The 27,447-nt window shown below is 44.1% G+C and overlaps 1 protein-coding gene across 1 annotated transcript; it reads right to left on the bottom strand.

Annotated features, from left to right (window-relative positions):
• Positions 1 to 313: 313 nt before the first annotated feature.
• cyba (cytochrome b-245, alpha polypeptide) lies at positions 314 to 24,649 on the bottom strand. Its single transcript, XM_078400829.1, has 6 exons — positions 24,386 to 24,649; positions 23,252 to 23,321; positions 12,915 to 12,989; positions 12,609 to 12,692; positions 11,214 to 11,295; positions 314 to 3,706 (listed from the first exon to the last, which is right to left on the bottom strand). The coding sequence occupies exons 1-6, from the start codon at positions 24,441 to 24,443 to the stop codon at positions 3,533 to 3,535; spliced, it is 543 nt and encodes a 180-aa protein (XP_078256955.1). The 5' UTR covers positions 24,444 to 24,649; the 3' UTR covers positions 314 to 3,532.
• Between the last annotated feature and the right edge of the window lie 2,798 nt (positions 24,650 to 27,447).

Genomic DNA, 27,447 nt, shown 5'->3' with positions numbered 1-27,447 from the left:
TTCATATAATGTCTTGTTTTTGCAGTCACTGCCTTGTATAATTTGTGTATAATATTTGTTTCTGTGTCGTAGTTTACGTAGTTGTGGTGCTACTGCAGGGAAGTTTTTAAATTGTACCTGCATTTCATAAAAATCGTACCGATGCCATTAAACTTGACTAGACCAACTAGAAAAACCTGTCGCCATATTTGTCAGGTTTAAGGCAAGTAAAATTGTGCGGAAACAAATGCTAATGCAGAGAACAAATTTGAGAAAGTGGAATTAGAAACTTGGCTGTGGGGGCATGTTTAGAGAATTTATTTAAAGAGAGAAAGTTTTACAAAGGGTGATGCAGAAAGTAAAATTGAGATGATTTATTTGAGTTGGCAGACTGAACAAAATGGCAGTTCTGAGGAAACCAGGTTAGAAATGTCCATCCTAGACCTATTACAAAAAGGTATCGAGCATATGCAGAGTTCAACCCAATCTAAACACACGATTAGTGCTTACAATCCAGGACAAGTGCGGTCTGACCAGTGCTCTATAAGGCCTCAGCATTACACCTTTGCTTTTATATTCTAGCCCACTCAAAATGAATTCTAACATTGCATTTCCGTTCCTTAAGGGCCTGTCCCACAGGCGATTTTTTAGGCGACTGCCGGCAACTGTCAAAGTCGTTGCAGATCGCCGAAATTTTCTTTTACCCAGCGACAATGCCGAGTCAGGTCGAGATTACACCGTCTTCGGAAACATCGCGAAATTCCCACGCTGTCAATGCTTCTCCGGCGATTCCTAATTTTCGCTGAAATCACTGACAAGTCGGTAAGTACTTGAGAGTTTTGAACTATAACATCTTGCCCGGGTTACTTGGAAACCAAGCTTCACGGTAACAAGGTATAAACTGGATTGACTTCCAGTTTACTAATAGAAGTATTAAGAAATTTAATTTAAAAAGCGGTTAAATGGATTTTTGTGTGGAGTGTGGGCATTCTTTGAAAATGTACGGGAGATGCATATCTGTTTTCTGGGTTGCATATCTGGGTTGGGAGCCTACTTTAAATGTGATCGCTGATGGCCATAAACATCGCGAAAATTCCCACGCTTACCTGACTGTTTAACCGTCGCCTCCAATCTACCTGTCAAATGTCCTGACGGTAAATAAATTGGTTAAACACAAGTATTTAATGGTATCTTGAAATGACTTTACTTATTTTTATATTACGTGCTTCTAAATGCATCTAAGACAACCTAGCAAACCTGGGGACAGCATGCGACAGCGCCTGCAATAAGCAACGATACCTGGCGACAAGCCAGCTGTCACCGAGAAATTTCACTCCGGTTGAGATCCACTACGATTCTTGGAAGACTCCTCACGATCATGCCCGCGACACCCCGGCGAACTGTCGGCGACAGCCTAGTCACTGGCAGTCGCCTTAAAATTGCCTAAGTGGGATTCAACCTTTTGAGACCTGTACCAGCACTTGCAAGTCTCTCTGCACCTCTGATTTCTGAATCATCTCCTGCAGTGAGATCTGGGACAGGGAGAGAGAAAGCCCACCTTGATCTGCTTCTTCTGACAATTACTTAAGAAGTAACCTTGTCGTGAGATCTCCATTTAGAAAATTGTCAAAACTGTTATTCCTACCACCAAAAGTGTATGACACAATACTTTGCTATGCTGTATTCTATCTGTCACTTCTCTGCGCACTTGTCCAACCAGTCCAAGTCCCTGCTTCCTACCCCTACCCCTCCACTTATCTTCATATCATCTGTAAACTTGGCCACAAAGCCAATTCCATCCAAATCATTCATATATGTGAAGAGTTGCGGCCCCACCACTGACCCCTGCGGAACACCACTTGTCACCAGCAGCCAACCAGAGAAAGCCCCCTTTATTCCCACACTTTGCCTTCTGCCTTTCAGCCAATCTTCTGTCTCATCCCATTGGCTCTCATCGTCTTTAGCAGCCTCATGTATGGCATCTTATCAAAGGCCTTTGAAAAATCCAAGTAAACAACATCTACCTACCTACTCTCCTTTGTTTGTCCTGCTATTTACTTCCACAAAGAATTCCCAACAAATTTGTCAGGATTTCCCCTTCACAAAACCAAGCCGACTTTGGCCCATTTTAAAGTGCACTCGAAAACCTCATCCTTAATAATGGACTTCAAAATCTTACCAACCATTGAAGTCCAGCTAACCGCCTATAAATTCCCATCTTTTGCCTCGCTCCCTTCTTAAATAGTGGAGTAACATTTGCAATTTTCCAGTCCTCTGGGGCTGCCCCTGACTCTAGCAATTCTTGAAAGATTACTGCCAATGCCTACACACAATTTCTAAAACCTTCTCTTTCAAACCCTGAGGTGTAGTCCATCTAGTCCAGGTGACTTATCCACCTTCACCTTTCAGCTTCCCAAGCATCACCTCCTTAGTCACAGCAAGCCCACTAACTTCTGCCTTCCGACTCTCTTGAATTTCTGGCACATTGCCAGAAGACTGTGAAGACTGAAATTTTTAATGCAATTTGTCCGCAATTCCTTCCAGATTGACGGTGACAAGATTAATTTCTATCTTTAAGAAAATAACTGCAGATGCTGGTACAAATCGAAGGTGTTTATTCACAAAATGCTGGAGTAACTCAGCAGGTCAGGCAGCATCTCAGGAGAGAAGGAATGGGTGACGTTTCGGGTCGAGACCCTTCTTCAGACTGATGTCAAGGGGGGGGGGACAAAGGAAGGATATAGGTGGAGACGGGAAGATAGAGAGAGATCTGGGAAGGAGGAGGGGAAGAGAGGGACAGGGGAACTATCTAAAGTTGGAGAAGTCGATGTTCATACCACTGGGCTGCAAGCTGCCCAGGCGAAATACGAGGTGCTGTTCCTCCAATTTCCGGTGGGCCTCACTATGGCACTGGAGGAGGCCCATGACAGAAAGGTCAGACTGGGAATGGGAGGGGAAGTTGAAGTGCTCGGCCACCAGGAGATCAGTTTGGCCAACGCGGACCGAGCGCAGGTGTTGAGCCTTTGGTCATTCTGCGGCCCAGGACATTCTGCGAAAGGCAAACTCTACTCTTCACCAATGTCAGGAAGTGTTTAAACAGAGAAAGATCAGAGGAAGCACCAGCTCCCACAATTGCAAATGAGTAGATTTAGCAACCGTAAATGCGTTCTATCCTTGTGCAAAACCCGAGTATTTTTATTCTATAATGTACATGAATGATTCACGTGCTTTATTAATGTTTTAGAACTGACCCAAAATACTGTAAGAATATCTGTAAGTACAAATTTTAGAAAAAAAAACAGGAGGAAAGCTTTTGGTAACAATACCCTACAAACAGCAACACTTGATGAATAAGAACACAGATTGCCTCTGACTGTAACAAATCACTTCAAGTGAAAAAAAGCAAAGCTGAAAAATATCTGTTAATTTGTCTTTCCATTGCAATTTGAACTTGTGTAATGCTTAAAACCTACAGTGCCTTGGAATAAGATCTTTGCTTAAAAAAAAAAAGAGGATAGTGATTACAGTAGTAACTCCGTTGATGGCTTGGGTCTCATTGGAGATCAGGCGTGTCTTCAGTTGTGGCATCATCCTCTGGCTTCCTTCGACGCTCAGCAGGTGGTCGCGGTGGAGGGTTTGAGGGGGGCTGATGGATACTTTTACCAGGCCGCCGCTCTTTCGACTGCTGTGCCTGTATGGGGCTCCATTCCTCTTTCCGTACAGCAGCCTAGTGGGGAAAGATAATCAACCGCATTTTCAGAAAGCACGACACCATTCCCCTCTTACACTTGCACAACTCAGTTTAAAGTTGCCTTCAACCATATCTTTCACTGGAAATAAATCTTCAAAGATTACAAAGCAAGGTTTTCAATCTGAGCCGGTATCATTACAGAATACAGTCCAAAGTGTCACATTGCAGTAGGATAACCCTGATTCTCGTGAATACCCTTGTAACTACAACAGGCATTGTGTGCTGTACACAAGAACTATAAGCAACGCATGCAATAGTCATACAACACAGAAACAGGCTCTTAGGCCCAACCTGCCCAGACCAACCAAGAATCTCATCTACATGAGTCCCACCAGCCTAGGTTTGGCCCATATCCCACTAAACCTCTCCTATCCATGTACCTATCCACATGCCCTTTAAATGTAGTTTTAGTACATTCCTCAACTACCTCCTCTGGCAGCTCAGTCCACATACCCACCACCTCAGTGTGTGGAAAGTTAGTCCTCAGGTTCTTAATAAATTTTTCCCCTCTCAGCTTAAACCTTGGTCGGCCTGGGCAAGCTGGGTCCAAGAGCCTGTTTCTGTGCTGTCTGACTCGGTTGCATGGTTCCCGATTGCCCTACTCTAGGTAAAAGACTGTGCATTTACCCTGTCTATTCCCCTCATAATTGTATACACCTCTATAAGATCACCCTTCATTCCCCTGCGCTCCAAGAAATAAAGTCCCAGCTTGCCCACCCTCTCCCTGTACAGTGCCCTCCATAATGTTTGGGACAAAGACCCATCAATTATTTATTTGCCTCTGTATAACAGTATAACAGAGCTTTATTTGTCATTCGGTACCGAAGTACCGAACGAAACTACATAGCAGTCATAGAAAAAAAGAACACAAGACACATGACCCCAACACAAACCTCCATCACAGTGACTCCAAACACCCCCTCACTGTGATGGAGGCAACAAAACTTCCACTCTCTTCCCCACGCCCACGGACAGACAGCTCGTCCCCGACCGACCCGCACAGTCCCCGCAAGGGGATGGAAGTCCCCCCGGCCGAATCGCACCGGGCGCTGAAACGTCTCGCGGCCGAGCCAGGCGATGAAAGGCCCAGCGACCAAGCCTTGCGCAGCTAAGTCCCGTGGTTGAGCCGCACCAGCGATGTAAAGTCCCGCAGCCGAGCCGCACCGGGCGATGTTAAGTCCCGCAGCCGAGCCGCACCGGGCGATGTAAAGTCCCGTGGTCGAGCCGCACCAGCGATGTAAAGTCCCGCAGCCGAGCCGCACCGGGCGATGTTAAGTCCCGCGGCCGAGCTGCACCGGGCACTTTTAAGTCCAGCGGCCAAGCCGCACCAGCGATGTAAAGTCCAGCGGCCAAGCCGCACCGGGCGATATAAAGTCCAGCGGCCGAGCCGCACCAGCGATGTTAGGCCCCGCAGCCGAGCCGCACCCCGCACCGTGAGGAAGAGAAAAGTTTCCCCCACCCCCCCCCCCACACATACACAACCAAAAAAAATACAAAAACCATCCCAACACCAACACACAACAAAAAAAAAAGAGGAAAAAAGACGAACAGACTGCTAGCGAGCCGCTGCCGTTAGGCGCCGCCACTTCCGTACTCCACAATTTGAGATTTGTACCAGAAAAAACCCCCACATGTGGTTAAAGTGCACATTGTCAGATTTGAATAAAGGCCATTTTTATTTCACGGTGTAGAAATGACAGGCACACAGGCTTATGGATGTGTTGATACTTTGCATGATATTCCCATCTTCAATTAGTGGATGAATGTAATCACCAGACTATAACCAGCTAAAGCATTTAACCATTAAACAAAAGGACAATTATTAACGAGTTTCTTTGTTTGCATCTGTTTCCGTGGCATTGCTGCAGCTCCTATAACAATTTGCTTAATTTTAGGCTGTTGTATACAGAAGCCTAGTTATGAACGATAATTCTTGCTGTCACACCTGGTCAGCTTATGTCATGCCACCAACTATTCTTTGTGTTGCAAAACTGCGCTCCAGAAGCAATAGGTGGGAAACCAGTCCATAAACCACAATGCCTTGCTGGAGTTCCTTGGCATTACATGTACTGTGGAGGCCAAGTCAATGGACATTTTTAAGGTGGAGATAGATAGATTTTTGATCAGTATAGACGTCAGGGTTTATGGGGAGAAGGCAGGGGAATTAGGTTGAGAGGGAAAGATAGTTCAGCCATGATTGAATGGCGGAGTAGATATGATGGGCCGAATGGCCTGATTCTGCTCCTATCACATATGAACATGAATACACGCTGCAATCAGTCTGAAGAAGGGTCTCGACCCGAAACGCCACCCATTCCTTCTCTCCTGAGATGCTGCCTGACCTGCTGAGTTACTCCAGCATTTTGTGAATAAATCGATTTGTACCAGCATCTGCAGTTATTTTCTTATACATGCTGCAATGGGATTCCTTAGAGGTTAGGAAATCCTGAAGAACTCTAAACTTGCACTGGAAGTGCTTCAAGGCTGAGGATGGAGTACCCACCCTCGTTCTGTGGGGCTGAGAGGTGCTGAAGTGTGCTCTGCCAGGTGCTGCTGCAGACTGCCGGTGGTGCAACAGGGTGGCGAAGGGGCGGCGTACACCCCTTCAGCTCTTTGTGCCCCCTGTCCACTCCCATTGGACACATTCAGGGTTCTGGGTGTTCCCTGCATTTTGAGTGGTCTCGGCCCAAGGATTCCCGCAGAGATGTTACACCTTTTACAGGAGAAATTGAGCACATTTTTCAAGCACTTTCCCCTCCTCCTTGAAATCTGCTGTAAAGACCGAGTTGGAAGTAGAGGGTGGGCTCCTGGAGTCTGGAGATAGACACAAAAAGCTGGAGTGTCTCAGCGGCTCAGACAGCATCTCTGGAGAAAAGGAATAGGTGACGTTTCGGGTCGAGACCCTTCTTCAGTCTGGTGTCAGGCATGCAGACAACATGACTAATCTACTGGAGCTGGATGGGTACAGTCACAGTCTTGTTTCTGGGTTCGTTGGTCTGCAAGAGAACGTTGGCATTGAGGTTTTTGCAGAGGTGACAGTGCTGCTGCCTTTCTAGTGCTTTGACCTCCCTACTCCATTGCTCGTAAGCATGTAGGAGTTTGGGATCTCTGCTGCTTCATGGACCAACAGCTTACTCTTCCAAACCTCGGTCGCAGGCAGCTGTGTGCCCACTGAAGGTGATGGTGAATTTCACCAGCGACTGCCCGACTTCACTGAAAGCTGGCTGCATGTTTTCCAGGTCTCATCATGGAGCTCGACCATCAAGCGTGATGACTGTGTTGTAGAAAGCAGCAGGTGCAACATTTTACCTCACAGATGTTTAGTGCACTTCAATGAAGGAATCAACATTGCTTGCAGCTCAGCCTCATGCTGTGTGAAGCTGTGTCGTCTGATTACTGTAAATCAATGGCCAAGGTTGGCGCCGACCTTAATTCTGCAGTAGAAGTGAAGAAGCTTGAGCAGCCTGTAGTTTAATTTCTTTACAGTGGAGAGCATGTTGGAGGAGAGCCAAAATTACAACAGGGATTAAAAATGAAAATCCCTTGGGGGCAATGATACTTTTCTTGATTGATTCGAGTCTATTGATTTGTTGTTGTCCCACTTTTTAAGAAAGGAGGGAGAGAGAAAAAGGGAAATTATAGACCAGTTAGTCTGACATCAGTGGTAGGGAAGATGCTGGAGTCAATAATAAAAGACGAAATTGCGGAGCATTTGGATAGTAGTAACAGGATTGTTCCGAGTCAGCACGGATTTACGAAGGGGAAATCATGCTTGACTAATCTTCTGGAATTCTTTGAGGATGTAACTAGGAAAATTGACAGGGGAGAGCCGGTGGATGTAGTGTACCTTGACTTTCAGAAAGCCTTTGACAAGGTTCCACATAGGAGATTAGTGGGCAAAATTAGAGCACATGGTATTGGAGGTAGGGTACTGACATGGATAGAAAATTGGTTGACAGACAGAAAGCAAAGAGTGGGGATAAATGGGTCCCTTTCAGCATGGCAGGCAGTAACTAGTGGGGTACCGCAAGGCTCGGTGCTGGGACCGCAGCTATTTACAATATACATTAATGACTTGGATGAAGGGATTAAAAGTACCATTAGCAAATTTGCAGATGATACAAAGCTGGGTGGTAGTGTGAACTGTGAGGAAGATGCTATGAGGTTGCAGGGTGACTTGGACAGGTTGTGTGAGTGGGCGGATGCACGGCAGATGCAGTTTAATATGGATAAGTGTGAGGTTATCCACTTTGGTGGTAAGAATAGGAAGGCAGAGTATTATCTGAATGGTGTCAAGTTAGGAACAGGGGACATGCAACGAGATCTGGGTGTCCTAGTGCATCAGTCACTGAAAGGAAGCATGCAGGTACAGCAGGCAGTGAAGAAAGCCAATGGAATGTTGGCATTCATAACAAGAGGAGTTGAGTATAGGAGCAAAGAGGTCCTTCTGCAGTTGTACAGGGCCCTAGTGAGACCGCACCTGGAGGTCTGTGTGCAGTTTTGGTCTCCAAATTTGAGGAAGGATATTCTTGCTATTGAGGGCGTGCAGCGTAGGTTTACTAGGTTAATTCCCGGAATGGCGGGACTATCATATGTTGAAAGACTGGAGTGACTAGGATTGTATACACTGGAATTTAGAAGGATGAGAGGCGATCTTATCGAAACATATAAGATTATTAAGGGGTTGGACACGTTAGCGGCAGGAAACATGTTCCCAATGTTGGGGGAGTCCAGAACAAGGGGCCACAGTTTAAGAATAAGGGTAGGCCATTTAGAACTGAGATGAGGAAAAACTTTTTCAGTCAGAGTTGTGAATCTGTGGAATTCTCTGCCTCAGAAGGCAGTGGAGGCCAATTCTCTGAATGCATTTAAGAGAGAGCTAGGTAGAGCTCTTAAGGATAGCAGAGTCAGGGGGTATGTGGAGAAGGCAGGAACGGGGTACTGATTGAGAATGATCAGCCATGATCACATTGAATGGCGGTGCTGGCTCGAAGGGCCGAATGGTCTCCTCCTGCACCTATTGTCTATTGTCTACAGTGGGTCAGGCTCTGGGATTTACCCACCTGTTCGGATTATTGCTTGCATATTAGTGTTTAATGCTGCAGAATATATAACAATTTTGAGCAGGATTCTCCACAACCCCTCTCATAGTTGGAAACATGGAAAATAGGAACCGGAACGATGCAGACCAACAAACCACTTGTCTTCTTCTTAAACTGCTTGCTAGCATGAATGTTTTCAATGACTGGATTAAAGGGCATCCAGGTCCCTTTGTACATTCATGTAGCCCAATCTGTCACTATTTAAATAATACTTTGCCTTTCTGTTTCTCCTACGGGTTTTAAAGTTACTGAAGATGTGAATAAGATGGCATTATGTTATCAGCAGAAGATTATTTTGCTTCAAATTACACCTGATGAAATATGTGATACTTTAATGAGAAATATCTTGATGCCTATATTCAAAGGATCCCACTCATAAAAGTTAATCCCTACTAACATTATTTGATCTGCAAGAATAAAATCTCCTGCCATTGAACTTATCTTATTGTGTGGGTTTTTACTGAATCAAATGCTGTTGATATTTATTTAATTTGAAGATGCCCGTGGATTAGTTTGCCTACTACAGTTAAATCAGCGATATTCCACAAAGCACACTGCACCTCCCACTCACATACAGGGCTTTGCCAAGCGGTTATAAAAAAATTCCCTTGCTTTTGTTGTAGTAACCTTTACAGCTCGGTATTTTCTGTTTTATTTCAGATTTCTGACAGCTGCATTATTTCACTTTTGTACTTGTATCATTATCTGATGGCGTATGGTATTTGTACAGAAAGCTAACATTCATAAATGATCTTTCAGAAGGAACCATGTAGTCTGGCATCTCCACAGCTACATAAGTTCATCAGTGATAGGAGCAGAATTAGGCCATTCGGCTCATCAAGTCTACTCCACCATTCAATCATGGCTGATCTATCTCTCCCTCCTAACCCCATTCTCCTGCCTTCTCCCCATAACCCCTCACACCCGTACTAATCAAGAATCTATCTATCTCTGCCTTAAAAATATCCATCGACGGTCTCTACAGCCTTTTGTGGCAATGAATTATACAGATTCACCATCCTCTGACTAAAGAAATTCTTCCTCATCTCCTTCCCAAAGGAACATCCTTTAATTCTGAGGCTGTGACCTCTGGTCCTTGACTCTTCCGCTAGTGGAAACATCTCCACATCCACTCTATCCAGGCTTTTCATGACTCGGTAAGTTAATAAAGCTGACATTCACAAATAGATGTTTCTATAAAGTAGTGAAGTAGAATGAATCTGGCTGGGCATCACTCTCCCATTGAGGTGTATGGAGGTAGGCTGAAGCACACACACCAGTAGTCATTAATGATATCACCTAACCCGACACAAACTGCCGCTTGATGCCTTTCTCTCAGGCAGTCCCTGGGGGTCGTGGATGATGTTGTTCCATTCCAGCTCTGTGTATTTTCCGTTGGCTGACGAGGCCAATGTGAAGTCTACAGTCTCCTCCAACGGGGTTAGGAGGTACTTGACTGGGCAGGTGGGCGAGTCGTTGGGAGTTTGCCTGCTTCTACTGCCCTGGGCCCAGAGAAAAACTCAATTCCTAATGACCACACCACATGGAAAAAAGGAGCATGGACCAGGAATGTCCGCAGCAGTGGAAAAATTCACTTTCCCCCCCCAAGGAGATTTCGAGATATCCCTGAAGCTTTATTTTTCCAACTTGCTAAGGTATAGCCAGTATGCCAAATTGATCAAAGGTAGACACAAAATGCTGGAGTAACTCAGCGGGTCAGGCAGCATCTCGGGAGAGAAGGAATGGGTGACGTTTCGGGTCTCGACTAAGTCGTCAGAACCCTCACAAATTAAATCCTAAACATCAGAAGTGCAAGATTGAGCAGCATTGGCTATTTTTGTCATTCCATACCTCTGCTGCTTCATCTTTCTGTAAAACTATACAGGTGCTCCTCAACTTAAGATGGGTTTACGTTCCCAGGAACCCATTGTAAACCGAAAATATGGTACGTTGAAATGCATCGAATACACGTGATCACGTGGCCGGAAGCGGGCGGCGGCTAGCTACGGATCGCTGCCGTTCGCACCTTCGCAAAGTCGAAATATCGCAAGTCGAAGCATCGCTAGTTGGGGGGCATCTGTACATAGTTTCGAAACTATATGTATTAGCAAGCCTAACATGTAGAGAATCGCCTTTGATTTGGTTTGTCAATCTGAAACACAACTCACGGCTGCTTACATATAAACTGGTCACTAGTTCATTACAATGAGTCCCAATTGAGAACTGTACCATATGTTCATTTCACGAGAGCAAAATAAAATAAATGCACCAAACAATTAATCACACTTAATAACAGTTTAAAAAAAAAAAAACACGTTATGGAAATTGAGAGAGATTACATTTCAGATGACAAAATTCTATAGGAATATGAAAATACCTACCAGGAGATAAATGATGCTGGCAATGCCCAGGCTTACGGTGCCCAGAACAGTGGGTAATATAAACCCTCCAGGTACAGCGAGGCTGTGGAGAAGTAAATAGAGAGCTAAATCTGTTAGCCTGCTACCAAACCGCAACACCATCCCGACATTGACAACTGGTATTGACATTGATATCTGGAGGTTTTATAAAACAACAACACTCTCTAAATGATTCGGCAATGGCCCAGGTAAGAAAGTTAATCATACTGAATGTTATACAGCCAAACACCAGATTTTAAGGAATAGTGATGGAAAGTTGCAAATCCACTCATTATTTGTCTGTAAAAAGAAATCTGGAAAAAAAAATCCCTCAGATATCAAGTCACTAACATCTATGCTAAAACCAGAGACCTGACTTCTGCTTAGTGAATTGATCCTTGCATCAGATCCAGTTAAGGCAGTTGAGTTAGAAAAAAAAATTAGAAAGGCATTGAGAGTGGAAGCTACTTTTTTTGTTAAAGAGTTTAGAGATACAGCACGGAAACAGGCCCTTCGGCCCACCCATCCGTTCCGACCAGCGATCCCCGCACACTAACACTATCCTACAGACCCTCGGGACAATTTACATTTATTCCAAGCCAATTAACCCACAAAACTGCACGTCTTTGGAGTGTGGGAGGAAACCGAAGATCTCTGAGAAAGCCCACGCAGGTCATGGGGAGAACGTACAAACTTCGTATAGACAAGCACCTATAGTCAGGATCGAACCCGGATCTCTGGTGCTGCAAGGCAGAAACTATACCGCTGCGCCATTGTGCTGCGATAATCATGCCTTGCATGATCACAATTGGGATTTTTATTTCTACTGTCCAAATTTGATAGAATCCTGGTTAGACTTCAGTTGCAGTACAGTGCATTAGACTCCATCTCACAAATAATCCAGAAAGATTTACGGTGCCATCTCAGTTTTAATGCACAGTATGGTTTTGGATATGTCACAGGCAATATCATGTCTTCCAAGGAGGAAAATAGACAATTGTTAGTTTCACTCATGACATGGGTAACTTTAAATATGGGTGCAAGTTGACCCTGATATCTGCGTTATATTGAGGTAGTCCTCAGCCCAGCACATTTTGAAAGATGGCAACAACAAATAAGATAGTGAATGAGAATATACATCATTAAAAATTATGCGTGTCCTCAATTGATGTTTTAAACTTAAGTATTAATGATTATCATAACCAGATATCAAGGCCACCTAGATAGAGGCAGAAAAAGTCAGCAGGTAATAGTTATCTTGTCAAAAATTAAGATATTATGTACATTTGCTGACTGGTTACTGACAAACGCAAGCAGAAATCTGCAGTAATGAACTAGGCAGAGTTTTAAAGGAATGTGCAGATTTGCAGTTTCTACCATGCATGGAGAACAGCTCGGACGTAGTAATTCCGGGTCAACGGTCCGAACAATTTCACAACAGCTGCCAGATAGCTTTGTCCCCTAAATGCAACAAAAAAAAGACAAACAAATAATCAACAGGTAGACCAAGAAACTACACATAGCCCATTAAAAAAGTGCATTCTTATTATTTCAGACCACACTTCCTTCTGTAGTTGCATCACTATTTGTACTGTGCAAACTATTTTCATTTCCGTATTTAATTTACTCATGCTTGGTCATTTTTAGATGTGGTCTGACTTTCACTATTGATGTTTCACTTACGGTCTCTCCAAGGTCGTGCCCTTCCTCCTCTTCCCTCTTGGATATTCCAGCAGCATTATAAAAACTCCAGCCGCTCTGAGTGACCCAAGGTAAAGAAAACTAGCACAACCACAATGATGCAGCAGGTGCAATCTTTTAAAGGACATGCAACGTCTCTCTACTAACCCTCTGACCTTTTAATTGCATTAAACTGAAAATATTTGCTGCTCAACAGGACAGGTGTTAGAAACTCACCCAAGGTAGACACAAAATAGCTGGAGTAACTCAGCGACTCCGAGCCCAAAACATCACCCTCTTCCTTTTCTCCAGAGATGCTGTCTGACCCGCTGAATTATTCCAACATTTTTTGTCTATCTTCGGTTTAAACCAAGCTCCTTCCTACACATGAGAAACTCGCCAAGTTCCTCCGTAATTTACCATACTTCTACATAATCTCTGTCAGAAGAGAAAAAAAATGTTTTCATCGCAAGACAAATGCAGATCAGCTAGCAGGATGATTGTGAACAGCAAGCTGGAGACGGATAGTCCAAAACGTGAGATTTTTGGATATTTTCAGTACACAACCTGTTTGACTTGGTCTCTACTCACTCAGTCTTCCAGAATGGAAGGTCCAAAACAGAATTCAACTTCTGCCTCCTCAGGCTGCAGGTGTTCAAGATTCTCTGGAGATGATTTAAAGATTTTATTCCTAAGATTATATGGTAACTTAGCAATGGAATGCAGATTCTATACATGTGGTGCGCAAACTTTACTTTGAGGGAGGGCCAGGTGAAGATCCCAAATCACGTCTGAAGAACTCATGCAAAATGTGCTTTCTCTAGATCTACAAATGTCAAGCCATAGAGTCATTCAGTGTGGAAACAGGCACATTGGCCCAACTTGCCCGCACCCACCAGCATGTCCCATTTACACTAGTCCCACCTGTCTGCTTTTGGCCCATATTCCTCTAAACCTATCCTATGTTTCTTAAACATAGTCCAAATGTTTCTTAAACATTGCGATATTACCTGCCTCAACTACCTCCTCCAGCAGCTCATTCCATATGTAAAAAGGTTACCCCTCAGGTTCCTATTAAATCTTTCCCCCCTCACCTTTAAACCTATGTCCTCTGGTTCTCGATTCCTCTACTCTGGGCAAGAGACTCTGTGAGTTTACCCGATGCATTCCTCTCATGATTTTGCACACTTCTATAAAATCACCCCTCATCCAAGGAATAGAGTCCTAGCCTGTTCAATCTCTCGCTGTAGCTCAGGCCCTCGAATCTTGGCAACATTCTCGCAAATCTTCTCAGCTTGACAACATCTTTCCTATAACACGATGCCCAAATCTGAAAAAAATACTCTAAATGTAGCCTCACCAACATCTTATATAACTGTCCTATGACCACCCAACATCTATACTCAAACCTCTGACTGATGAAGGCCAAAGTGCCAAAAGTATTTTTGACCACCTGCGACACCACTTTCAAGGAACTATGTACCTCCATTCCTGCATCCCCTTGCTCTACAAAACTCCCAAGAACTAGGGCTTTGGGGCGGCACGGTGGTGCAGCGGTAGAGTTGCTGCCTTACAGTGCTTGCGGCGCTGGAGACCCGGGTTTGATCCCGACTACGGGTGCTGTCTGTACGGAGTTTGTACGTTCTCCCCGTGACCGCTTGGGTTTTCTCCGAGATCTTCGGTTTCCTCCCACACTCCAAAGACGTACAGGTTTGTAGGTTAATTGGCTTGTTATACGTGTAAAATTGTCCCTAGTGTGTGTAGAGTAGCGTTAATGTGCGGGGATCGCTGGTCGGCGTGGACTCGGTGGGCCGAAGGGCCTATTTCCGCGCGGTATCTCTAAGCTAAACTAAAGAGCTCTATCATTCACTGTGTAGGTCCTACCCATGTTGGACTTCCTAAAATGTAACACCTCACATCTCTCTGTATTAAATTCCATCAACCATTCCTCACCCCACCTGCCCAATTGATCGAGATAACACTGGAATGTTTGACAACCATCTGCACTATCTACAATCCCACCCACTTGCGTGTAATGCGCAAACTTGTTAGTCATGTCATGTACATTCTCATCCAAATCATTGATACAGATGACAAGCAGCAATGGGCCCAGCAGTGAAACCTGAAGCCATCACTCGTCAAAGTACTGATATTTTTTATCACATTTGAAGAGTCAAGTGTGTTTTATTGTCATGTCCTGAAAAGAAACAATGAAATTCTTACTTGCATCAGCACAGCAGATATGCAAACAAAGTACTCTCTAGGCACCATGATAAACAACAAAAGGTTTAAGATTTTTTTTTAAACCATAGAGTGCAAAAACAAAAACAGAGCTTCAAGTCTTCAAAGGCTTGAATTTGCCAACACCCGAGATTCAGTTCCTATGGCTGCCTGACAACAAGTTAAAAATAAAAGAAATTCCACTTTGTGATTGACGGCATTTGGCAGCAAAAGTTGCTGGTTATCATTTTCAGATTTTAGCATTCTCTGGAAATGCAAGAACACTTCAGACCTAATCCTAAAAGCACTTCAAATATCCACTGATTTACCAATTAAAATTACATTGAATTAAAGTGTAATGTTGTAATGTCACACACACTGGACGCAATCAAATCTGTAGTCTACTCTCACAACAAAAGGCACCGTCATTTCAAACTATGAGTGAGTCGGAACTATTACCATTTACTGTACGGATCATCTCCAATCCTCCTCCACTCCAACAACAACTTGGGCTTGTAAACATGTGGGTCACGTCTTTGAATGCAATGCAGCAAGCTTGGGAGAAAGATGGAAAAAGAGCTAGGGACCACTAAACAAACTGTGAGCTGCCAGTGAACCAATTAACACGAATAAAACTTCGCAGGCACCAGTATAACTGCAGATCTTTAGAGCAGGTTACGGCATAAACAAGGAAACCAATGGAGCGACCATTCATAGAATGAGACTAGGAATTCCCACTGAATCAACTGTGATCCTTCAAACAGTACAACAAATGAATGGGAAAGGGCTCTCTGCCCATGATCATTCTTTCTTTCTATCCCAATGAAATTCCCAATTTGGATACGACGGTCGAAACAACACATCAAATGGGAGTAGAGAGTATTTGCAAAAGTGTGTCAATCTTACTTCACGGTCATTAACTTGACCCACACATGCAATAATGGGAAATTTTAAGGCAGAGACAGATTCTTGATTAGTACGGATGTCACGGGTTATGGGGAGAAGGCAGGAGAATAGGGTTAGGGGGCAGAGATAAATCAGCCAAGATTGAATGGCAGAGTGGACTTGATGGGCTGAATGGCCTAATTCTGCTCTTATCACATATGAAGTTTTAATAAGGCTCAGACCAGTGTCATAGTTCCAGAAACAGTGAATGGTCCAGAATCCTTCTCCCAACCTTCACCCAAGAAACAGTTCTGGCAAGGTGTGTGTTGATTGCTTGGCAATGTTTTTTTTTTACTGGAACAAGATACTGGATCTCTGTTGGACAAATAGAGTTTATTTTTACTAATCTATTGCCAATGACTCAGCATGCAAAATCTTTTAATGGGCAGGGAACCTACTCTACTGATTTTATGACCTTTTAGGTTTCTCTGTAATTGACTATCCTTCTACATCATCACTGTCAGAAGAAGAAGAAAAATGTTTTCATCCCAAGACAGATAGGATTGTGGAAAGCAGGCTGGAGACTGTGAACAAGGAAGCTGTACGTTTCAGTGCAAGACACGTTTGACTTGGTCTCTACTCACTCAGTCTTCCAGAATGGCAGATCCAAAACAGAATTCAACTTCTGCCTCCAAAGACTGAAGTCGCTCACGCTTCACCAGGGCTGATTTAAAGCATTAATTCCGAAGATTTTATAATAATTCAGCAATGAAATGCAGATTCCAATGGAGCAGTGCACAAACGTAGTTTTGTGGAAGGGCCAAATTAGGATCCTAAATCACTTCTGATCACTCATGCAAAATGTGCTTTCTTTTGATCTACAAATGACAAGTGCTGCTATTTTTAAATCACACTAGACCAAGTGGACCCCATTGGGCCCAAACCTCCCCTGCATTGGTGCAGCACCCTCTCCTCCCCCCACCCCTCGCCATTAGCACCAAAGTGACAATGGTGAGTAAGGTGGGCCTAAAATTGTCGCGCTATCGCGTACCGATTTGGCTGTAGTTCAGGAACAAACAAACAAACAAACTAGAGTTTTAGTATGTAGATTTGAAGAGTCAAGAGTGCTTTATTGTCACTTGTCCTGAAATGGGAGACAAGTCTTACTTGCAGCAGCACAATGGATTTGTAAACACTGTACTCAGTAGACTTTATAATAAGCACCAAAAAAAGTTGAACATTTTAAAAAAAACAATTTAGTACAAAAAGTTAACTATGTAGTGCCATAAGATCATATGTGATAGGAGTAGAATTTGTCCATTCGGCCCATCAAGTCTACTCGGCCATTCAATCATGGCTGATCTATCTCTCCCTCTTAACCCCATTCTCCTGCCTTCTCCCCATAACCTAACATCTGTGTTAATCAAGAATCTATCTATCTCTGCCTTAAATATATCCAATGACTTTGCCTTCTGTGGCAAGGAATTCCACAGCGTCGCCACCCTCTGACTAAAGAAATTCCTCCTCATCTCCTTCCTAAAAGAACATCCTTTAATTCTGAGGCTATGACCTCTAGTCCAAGACTCTCCCACTAGACTCTCCATATCCACTCTATCCAAGCCTTTCACTATTCTGTACGTTTCAATGAGGTCCCCCCCCCCCCCCCCCCTCATTCTTCTAAACTTCAGCGAAAAAAAGGCCCAGTGCCGTCAAACGCTCATCATATGTCAACCTACTCCTTCCTGGGATCATTCTTGTAAACCTTCTCTGGACCCTCACCAGAGCCAGCACATCCTTCTTCAGATATGGTGCCCAAAATTGCTCACAGCATTCCAAATGCGACCTGACCAGCACCTTGTAGAGCCTTGGCACCACACACGTTTTCGCATATGAGCCCTCTCAAAAATAAATGTTAGCATTGCATTTGCTTTCTTTACTACTGTTTCGACTTGCAGATTAACTTTTTGGGAATCCTGCACCAGCACCACTCCCAAGTCCCTTTGCACCTCCAATTCCTGGATTCTCTCCCCATTTAGAAAACAATGTACGCCTTTATTCCTGCTACCAAAATGCATGTCTCCACACTTTGCTACACTATATTCCATCTGCCACTTCTCTGCCCACTCTCCAAACCTATCCAATTCCTTCTGCAGAGTCCCTGCTTTCTCTGCACTACCTGCCCCGTCCACCTATTTTCGTATCATCCGCAAACTTGGCCACAAAGCCTTCAATCCCCTCGTCCAAATCATTGATATACAACATGAAGAGTAGCGGCCCCAGCACCGAGCCCTGTGGAACTCCACTAGTCACTGGCAGCCAGCCACAAAATAAACCCTTTATTGCCAATCTTTGCTTTCAACCACCCAGCCAACCTGCTATCTATGCTAGTCTGCTGATATTTTTTAAATCACAATTTGCCAACACCCTAGATTCTGTTCCTATTGCTGCCTGACAACAATTTTAAAATGAAAGAAATTATGCCTAGTAATTGATGGCATTGGTCAGCAAACGTTGCTGATAGCTTTTAGCGTTCTCTGGAAATGCAAGAGCATGTCAGACCGTATCCTTAAAGCATCTCAATAATCCATCGATCTCCTGATTGAAATTACATTGAATTAAAGTGTAATGTTGTCCCCCCCCCACCCCTGTAATGTTAACATCTACCCCCCACCGCACCCTAAACATGCTTGACATAAATTAAATCTGTGCTCTACTCTGACTACATAAAGCACTGTCAGTTCAAACTGTTGGTAAGTCTGAACAATTTCTCTTTCCTGTACAGAAATCACCACTTCTCCAACAAAGATGTAGCTTGAAAGGAGAACTAGGGACCGCCAAATAAACAGAGAAGTTCTTGCGAACCAATAAATAAGAATAAAACGCAGTGGGGCGGGCTGATCCTGATCTTGGATGCCGTCTGAATGGAGTTTGCACATTTTCCCTGTGACCACGTGGGTTTCCTCCCACATCCCAAAGACTAGCGGGTTTGTCGGCTAATTGGCCTCTATAAATTGCCCCTCGTGTGTCGGGAGCGGATAAGAAAGTGGGATGAAATAGAATGAATGTGAATGGGCGATCGATGGTTGGCATAGGCTCGGTGGGCCGCAGGGCTGTGTCTCTAAACTAAAGCTTCACAGGAACCAGTAAAACAGTGGATCTTTAGGGCAGGTTAGGGCATACACCAGGAAACTAATGGAGCAACCATTCTTGACATAAGTGTGGGTAAAGTTACACATTCAATAACTCTACCCACACTTGCAATAAATTAAAATGCTCTGACCAATGGTGCCAGAAAGAGTGAACAGACCAGTAGCCTTCTCCCAACCTTCACCCACATCAACCAAGATGTGCATTGACGGCTTTACGATGTTTCATTCTGTGCAGGAGCAACACACTGGAACTCTGCTTGAGAAATGGAATGTATCACTAATTTATTGTTAATGATCTCTACCAATTAAGTGAGACGAAGAAGAAGCAACACTATCACTGTAAGTTGCAAAATCCAATGGCCTGACAATGTGGTGGTTGGCAGGGTTAGTTAATTATAAAGAATATGTTATGTGCCAATATTATAACGAGTTAGTATCTTTAATTATTTTACATAGCCAGCTTGGAGCATTGAGTTGTACACTCACATTGAAGAAACCTGACTCAACCAGTACACAAGCCGACATTTTTTTTTCTTCTTAATGGTGGGTCGTTATTCTGAAACTTTAACTCCATTTCCCACTCCACATGTGCTTATTGAGTATTTCCAGAAGATTCTCTCTATTTCCTTAAATCCAAGGAAAAGGCATATAAATTGACCAGAAGTAGTGGCAAACCAGAGGACTGGGAGAAATTTAGAACTCAACAGAGGAGGACAAAGGGATTCATTAAGAGGGGGTAAAAAAGACCATGAAAGAAAGCTTGCTGGAAATATAAAAACTGACTGTAAAAGTTTCTTTAGGTACGTGAAAAGGAAAAGATTTGTGCAGACGAATGTAGGTCCCATACAGTCAGAGACAGGTGAATTTATAATGGGAAATAAGGAAATGGCAGAACAGTTAAACGAGTACTTTGGTTCTGTCTTCACTAAGGAAGACACAAACAATCTCCCGGAAATACTAGGGGACCGAGGATCTAGTGGGAGGGAGGAACTGAAGGAAATCCGGGGCTCACGTTGTCGACCTCCCCGTGGTGAGCCCTGTCAACTGACCTCAGTCAGGCGAACGACAACAAACAGAGACAGCAGAAGCAGAAGCAGAAGCAGCTTCATAACTTCTGCTGCCTCAAACGCAAGAAGAAGGAGGAAATCCACATTAGTCAGAAAATGGTGTCAGGCAAACTGTTGGGACTGAAGGCAGATAAATCCCCAGGGCCTGATTCATCCCACAGTACTCAAGGAGGTGGCCCTAGAAATTGTGGATGCATTGGTGATCATTTTCCAATGTTCTCTTGACTCTAGATCAGTCCCTATGGACTGCAGGGTATTACGATATTACGATGAGAATTACAGAAATATTTCCTCAGCTACAGAAACAAAGAAGATATAAAGGATTCAAACACTGACTGGCAGGGTGTGACTATCCACAAATCTCTGGCTTCAGTATTTCACAATATTTATCAATGACATGAATGAAGAAATCTATTGTATACCCAAAGCTGCAATAATCCTAAAATGAGACGCATAGTAAATGGTGTAAATATAAGTTGATTGTTCTTATCTCCTGGCAAATTAAGCAAGAGGAGATAAGTGTAGTAAATGGATCCCAAGAGGAAGCCTGACATCACTTTGATTAAGGCATGAGGAAACAGGGCATTTTCCAAATATTGAAAAATGTAGAGCTGTGGAGAAAACATAAGTTTACATAACCACCGAAAAAATAAATAAAAACAATACTTATTGAAATGGACATAAAGTGCTGGAGAAACTCAGCAGGTCAGGCAGCATCCGTGGAGAACATGGATAGGTGACGTTTTGGGATGTGACCCTTCTCCAGTCTGAAGAAGGATCTCGACCCAAAACATCACTGATCCATATTGGCCGGAGATACTGCCTGACCTGCTGAGTTACTCCAGCACTTTATGTCATTTTATCTATTAATGAGCATTTGGAGTTCTTTGTTTCTAATAATTCTTATTAAATGCTGGTATCTCAAAGAACCTGGAGCATGACAGAGAGACAGTTATATTTCAGTGGTATAAAACATTGACCTATAGATGGCAATGCAAGTCAATTTGACATGATGTCCCCACTAACACACAGGCATCGAGTGGTGTACCGATACTGATGCTCAGCGTTTACAGCTTGGCCAGTATCGATGCACTTTGGTTGATGGTTTCTCCACTTTGAATGCTTATACACTCCCTGACCGTTGCCTTCAGCTGCTTAGAACAAAACCTAAAATCTTCAGCCTTACTTTTAATGCCTTCCTTAGAGTAACCCTTGTAACCAATATTTTTCGCACATATCCTGGATCATTCTTACTCAATGTTAAATTATTGTTTGATAATGCACCATGAATCATCTCGGAACAATTCTCTATGTTAAACAGGTGCTATTAAAATGTAAGTCACTGCTTCAAAATGTCAATATAACAATAGGATTTTATACACATCATAGGAACCTAACTAATAATTCTGTTGTCTTATTTTATATAGTCTAAGGACATTGCTGCCAAAGCAAACAGCTACTGCCCATGAGAAGCTGGGATCCATCCTCCTTGAACCACTGTCCAGCACAGATTTTAACAGAAGCGAGTAACTCATTGGACCATTGTGAAGAACTGTTAATAAACTTGGTGTAAACATTATCCTGGTGTACAACGTTACAAGGAGGGACAAAAACATTTTAACTCCCTGCTGCTCCATTCCAACACACAATGGAATTCAAATCATCTGCCAGCTTTCATTTCATGTAGATATACGTTTGCTCTAAATTATAAGCCCAGTAATATCTAGCCAGTTTTATGTGCTTGCAACCAGAAGAATCACACATGGATTGATAAATGGGGCAGCTACATAGCTTTTTTCTCATACCAACAGAAACCAAAACGATCACACCTTTCATGAAATCAGCATCAGCTCGAGTGTACTCTTATGCCAAAGTAAATTTGATTTCTACGTTATTCTGACAAAACGAACTTTTGGTCTTTTTCTGAAACTTTAAAAAAAATCAATGAACAGATTTTGCTACAACATGCTGTTACTGTTGAAAGCATTCCCGTTTTGAAGGGGGGAAGAGCACTGATGTGGGAGCAAATAAAAAGGACAGGTCAAAAAGAGCAAGTGGGATTTATGGGCAGTATAAAAGATAGATGGGACGGGGTGAGGAGGGGGAAGAGAGTGGTGAAGTTAGAAACCAAGGTTGGAGGAAGAGAAGACGGGTACATGGATACAAAAAGTTTCAAGGGATCTGGGCAAAACAGGACCAGCTTAGATGGTCAACGTGGATGAGTTAGGTCTAAAGGGCTGCTACTATGACTGTAGTCATACAGCACAGGTGAAAAAAGTGATTGGAGTATAGAGATACAGCATGGAAACAGGTCCTTCAGCCCACCAAACCCATGGAACACCTGCACACTAGTTCTATGTTATCCCACTTTCACATCCGTGTGTAGGAAAATAACTGCAGATGCTGGTACAAATCGAAGGTATCACAAGAAGGGTCTCGACCCGAAACATCACCCATTCATTCTCTCCTGAGATCCTGCCTGACCCGCTGAGTTACTCCAGCATTTTGTGATACCCTCCACTTTCACATCCTATACACCAGGGGCAATTTACAGAAGGAAGGTAAACCGCAAAACTCCGGACGCGGGTGGAAACCGAAGTGGTCACAGGGAGACCGCATACAAACTCCACACAGACAGCACCCGTAGTCAGAATCGAACCTGAGTCTCTGGCGCTGCGAGGCGGCACCACTTCCGCTGTGCCACCCTGTGCAAATGGTGGAATCTGATGGAGGAGTGAGGCAAGAATTGGCAAGGGATCGGTGGATTCAGGTGGAGGGGCTGATTGGCAGAGGGAGGGATAGAAGGGTGGAGATAGTCGCCAAGGCTGGCAGAGATAAGGGAGGTGGGCAGGGAAATGTAAAAGCAGAGGGAAGGAGGATGGGTAACAAAGGAGGGGGGAGGGAAAACTGTGAAGGGGTGGGAATTGAGCGGGTGGAGGAGGGGAAAGGATTTGGGTGATGGGGCGGGAGGATTTGAAGATTGCTGTGCATGGTGGCCCCCTCACGAGAAAAAGGATACATGGCATACGCTGCAAACTGCCAGCCTTTAAACTGTCCGGCCACTCCTACCACACCGCCGATCACCAGAACTAGAATAAGGAAATGCAAATGAAAAAGAAAATAGAAACGTAGAAAATAGGTGCAGGAGTAGGCCATTCGGCCCATTGAGCCTGCACCGCCATTCAATATGATCATGGCTGATCATCCAACTCAGTATCCCGTACCTGCCTTCTCTCCATACCCCCTGATCCCTTTAGCCACAAGGGCCACATCTAACTCCCTCTTAAATATAGCCAATGAACTGGCCTCAACTACCTTCTGTGGCAGAGAATTCCACAGATTCACCACTCTCTGTGTGAAAAAAAACTTTCTCATCTCGGTCCTAAAAGACTTCCTCCTTATCCTTAAGCTGTGACCCCTTGTTCTGGACTTCCCCAACATCGGGAACAATCTTCCTGCATCTAGCCAGTCCAACCCCTTAAGAATGTTGTAATTTTGTAAATAGGGTTAAACATGGGGGGAAAAGGCCAGATGACATCCGCAGACCCAAATATCTTCAAACCCCGGGGGTTGTTGAGATTACGGATGGAATTACTGCACTGGGAATTGGCAGCTTCATACAAAAGACAAATTCTGACTTTCAAGGTGAGCAGATTAATAATGCCAGTGTTGTTGTTTAAAGCAGTGGGAACATGGCCCTTTTACACTCAGACAGCAACAACCCCAGGGATCCCCGCGCTGGAGGAGAGGCGAGGGGAAGTTCACAATAGACAATAGGTGCAGGAGGAGGCCATTCAGCCCTTCTAGCCAGCACCACCATTCAATGTGATCATGGCTGATCATTCTCAATCAGTACCCCGTTCCTGCCTTCTCCCCATACCCCCTGACTCCGCTATCCTTCAGAGCTCTATCTAGCTCTCTCTTGAATGCATTCAGAGAATAGGCCTCCACTGCCCTCTGAGGCAGAGAATTCCACAGATTCACAACTCTCTGACTGAAGAAGGGTCTCGACCCGAAACGTCCCCCATTCCTTCTCTCCCGAGATGCTGCCTGACCTGCTGAGTTACTCCAGCATTTTGTGAATAAATAAAGTTTTTCCTCATCTCGGTTCACGACTGGAGACAAAGTTTGGCGGAGTGTCCGCGTTACTCACTGAGGCCGGCGGCCAGCGCCTGCTCGTTCGCCCACATTGCCCATTCGATCTGCCCCATGGCTGCCTGGGGTTTAGGTGGGTCCGATGTGATCCCGGGCTGAAGCTGGCAGCCCTGTAGCGACGGTGCGGAGCGGAGCTGAGCTAATTGATGCTGTACAGCAGCAGCTCACTGAAACTCGGCGTCATTTCCCCCTCTGCCCTCTCTCTACGTGACCAATAGCGACTACACCTGGGCGTTGTCAACCCAACAACACTCGGCTCCGAGAGGCAGCAGAAAGAGGAAGCAGCACACACACATACCATGCACCCACACGCATGCACACACCCATACACACACCCACATACATATACATGCACCCACACCCACACACATACCATGCACCCACACGCATGCACACACCCATACACACACACCCACATACATATACATGCACCCACACCCACACACATACCATGCACTCACACGCATGCACACACCCATACACACACCCACCCACATACATATACATGCACCCACACACACCGACACACACACATGCACTGCTGGCCGCCAAGCTGGCCACCGCTCAGTCCCAGCCACTTCCTCATGTCGTCCCTCTCAGTATTGCACACTGTCTCCAATGGTGAGCAACATGGGGGGGGGGGGCACAGCACAGAGGGTGGGGGGCACAGCACAGAGGGGGGGGCACAGCACAGAGGAGGGGGAGGGGTCTTCCAGTTTGCAAAAGAGTTGGGTGTCGTTCAGCTGAGACAGACACAAGATGCTGGAGTAACGGCGGGACAGGCAGCCTCTCTACTCTGGCTCCAGAGGTGTTTGCACGCCATGGCGTTCAACTTGTCTGCTCTCAAACTCCTGCCACCCGTGAGGGTTAGTGAACCAGTGCAGCCCTCTGAAGTCAGGAGGAGGGGGGTGGGCAAGGGGCTCAATGTTACGCGAGCACTGGGTACCTGAAAATAGACACCAAAATCTGGAGTAACTCGGCATCTCTGGAGAAAAGGAAGGGGTGAAGTTTCGGGTCGAGACCCTTCTTCAAGCTGAGAGTCAGGGGGAAAGGGAAACGAGAGATATAGAGAGGTGATGTAGAGAGATAGAGAACAGATGAATGAAAGATATGCAAAAAAAGTCACGATGATAAAGGAAACTGCGAGTTAGGTGAGGACAAATATGGAGATATCATGTGACGTGCAAAATAGGTTAAATTAACTTTTGGGTGTCAGAAATGGAGAAGCACTGTCTTTTCCAAAGACGAACGTTCAAAAGAAACGTTCGACCTAAAATAAACGTTGTTTCCCTTTCCGCGGGTGAGACCGAGCTGCTGGGTATTGCAAGAATTTTCCTATGTTTTTATTTTTTTAATTAGATAGTAATGTGATGCTGTTCAAAGCGTGAAAGCCAATTTGCAGGTGCAGCGAGTGATGAGGAAGAAAAAATATACGTGGAGCTTTTTTTAAAGTAAAAAAACAATAAAATTTGAATAACAGACTAAGGAAGTCTAACTGCAAATTGAATAGGAGGACCTTGGTGAATTTGCACGTGGACTAACGTGCACAGATTTGGATCCTTTGTCTAAGAGGATTCACTTGTCATTAAGTAAGTGGAGGTTTGTCATGAGAGATGGATTGATAAGGGCAAATACGTTTAGAGGAATGAGAGGCCGTCTTATTAACTTAAAGATTGTTACAAAGTATGTAGACTGAATGTAGAAAGGACTCGATTTTGGTTGGGGAGGTAATGTTAAAAGTGCAATGCACAAAATGGGTTTTGGTGAATCCACAATCCATTTCAGCACCTAATATTTCGCTTGGGCAGCTTACAACCCAGCAGTACGAGTTCTGATTTTTATAACTTCAAGTAACAGTTGCATTTTTTCCTCTCTGTCCCTCCCCAACCTAGACATCCTACTAATTTTAGTTTCACTGTCGTCCTGCTTAGTTTTCCGGATCGCATCTCCGGTCGCTCTAACATCATGGAGCTTGCCTGGGACTGACTTTGAGCCCCTGCGGAGCACGGACGTAACATCTGAGTGGGCGATCCCTTGCCTGGGATCGACGCTCCAACACTGCCTGCGGACTTTAGATTTAGATTTTTTTTAGATTTAGAGATACAGCGTGGAAACAGGCCCTTCGGCCCACCGAGCCCGTGCCGCCCAGCGATCCCCACACATTAACACTATCCTACACACACTAGGGACAATTTTTACATTTGCCCAGTCAATTAACCTACAAACCTGTAGGTCTTTGGAGTGTGGGAGGAAACTGAAGATCATATTGGTGTGGGCGTTGGGCGAAGGGCCTGTTTCCACACAGTATCACTCTATATGAGTTAGCTAAAACAAGCAGTTTCAATTGCAACATCTCAAGTATCATATTAACAAGGAACTTTGCAATCATGATGCAATATTGGAAACTTTAGGGATAGATCACACTCAACTGCATCATACACTTAGAAGACTGGGAAAAATATGCTTACATCTATTAAAAAATTACACAAAAGGGTGGCACTGTGGTGCAGTTGGCAGTGTTGCTGCCCCACAGCACGAGGATCTGTATGTGTAGTTCTGCCCGTGATCTCCAGGTGCTCCGGTTTCTTTCCACAAATTCCAAAGATGTGTGGGTTTGTAGGTTATTTGGCTTCTTTTTTTATTTTTTATTTTTTATTTTTTAAATATTTTTTATTTTTGAAAAGCATATGTACAAATAGAATTTTTTTTTAAAAACCACATTTGTTACAAAGTTCTTACATAGCTTCAATTTTTAAATTTTTGAAGAGAGAAAGTAAAAATTTTAAAAAAACTATAAACTTGGGGAGAGAGAATAAGAGGGTTAAAAAACAATAATCTAACAATAAAAATTAAAGGGAGTAGATCCGGGAGACAATAACCACAGTTGTACATCCAACCCCTAACTCAAGTTTCAACTTTTAATTTAAATTTTTTATTTTAGTCCTGTGCCAAACCCATTTACTTTTCTAAAAATTCAATAAATGGAGACCATATTTTTAAAAATAACTCAGGTTTGTCGATTAAGGCAAACCTTATTTTTTCCAAATGCAGGGTCTCTGT

Source organism: Rhinoraja longicauda, chromosome 6 (assembly GCF_053455715.1).
Source record: "Rhinoraja longicauda isolate Sanriku21f chromosome 6, sRhiLon1.1, whole genome shotgun sequence".
Classification (NCBI taxonomy): Eukaryota; Metazoa; Chordata; class Chondrichthyes; order Rajiformes; family Arhynchobatidae; genus Rhinoraja; species Rhinoraja longicauda.
This window is presented reverse-complemented; position numbering and strand designations above follow the sequence as displayed.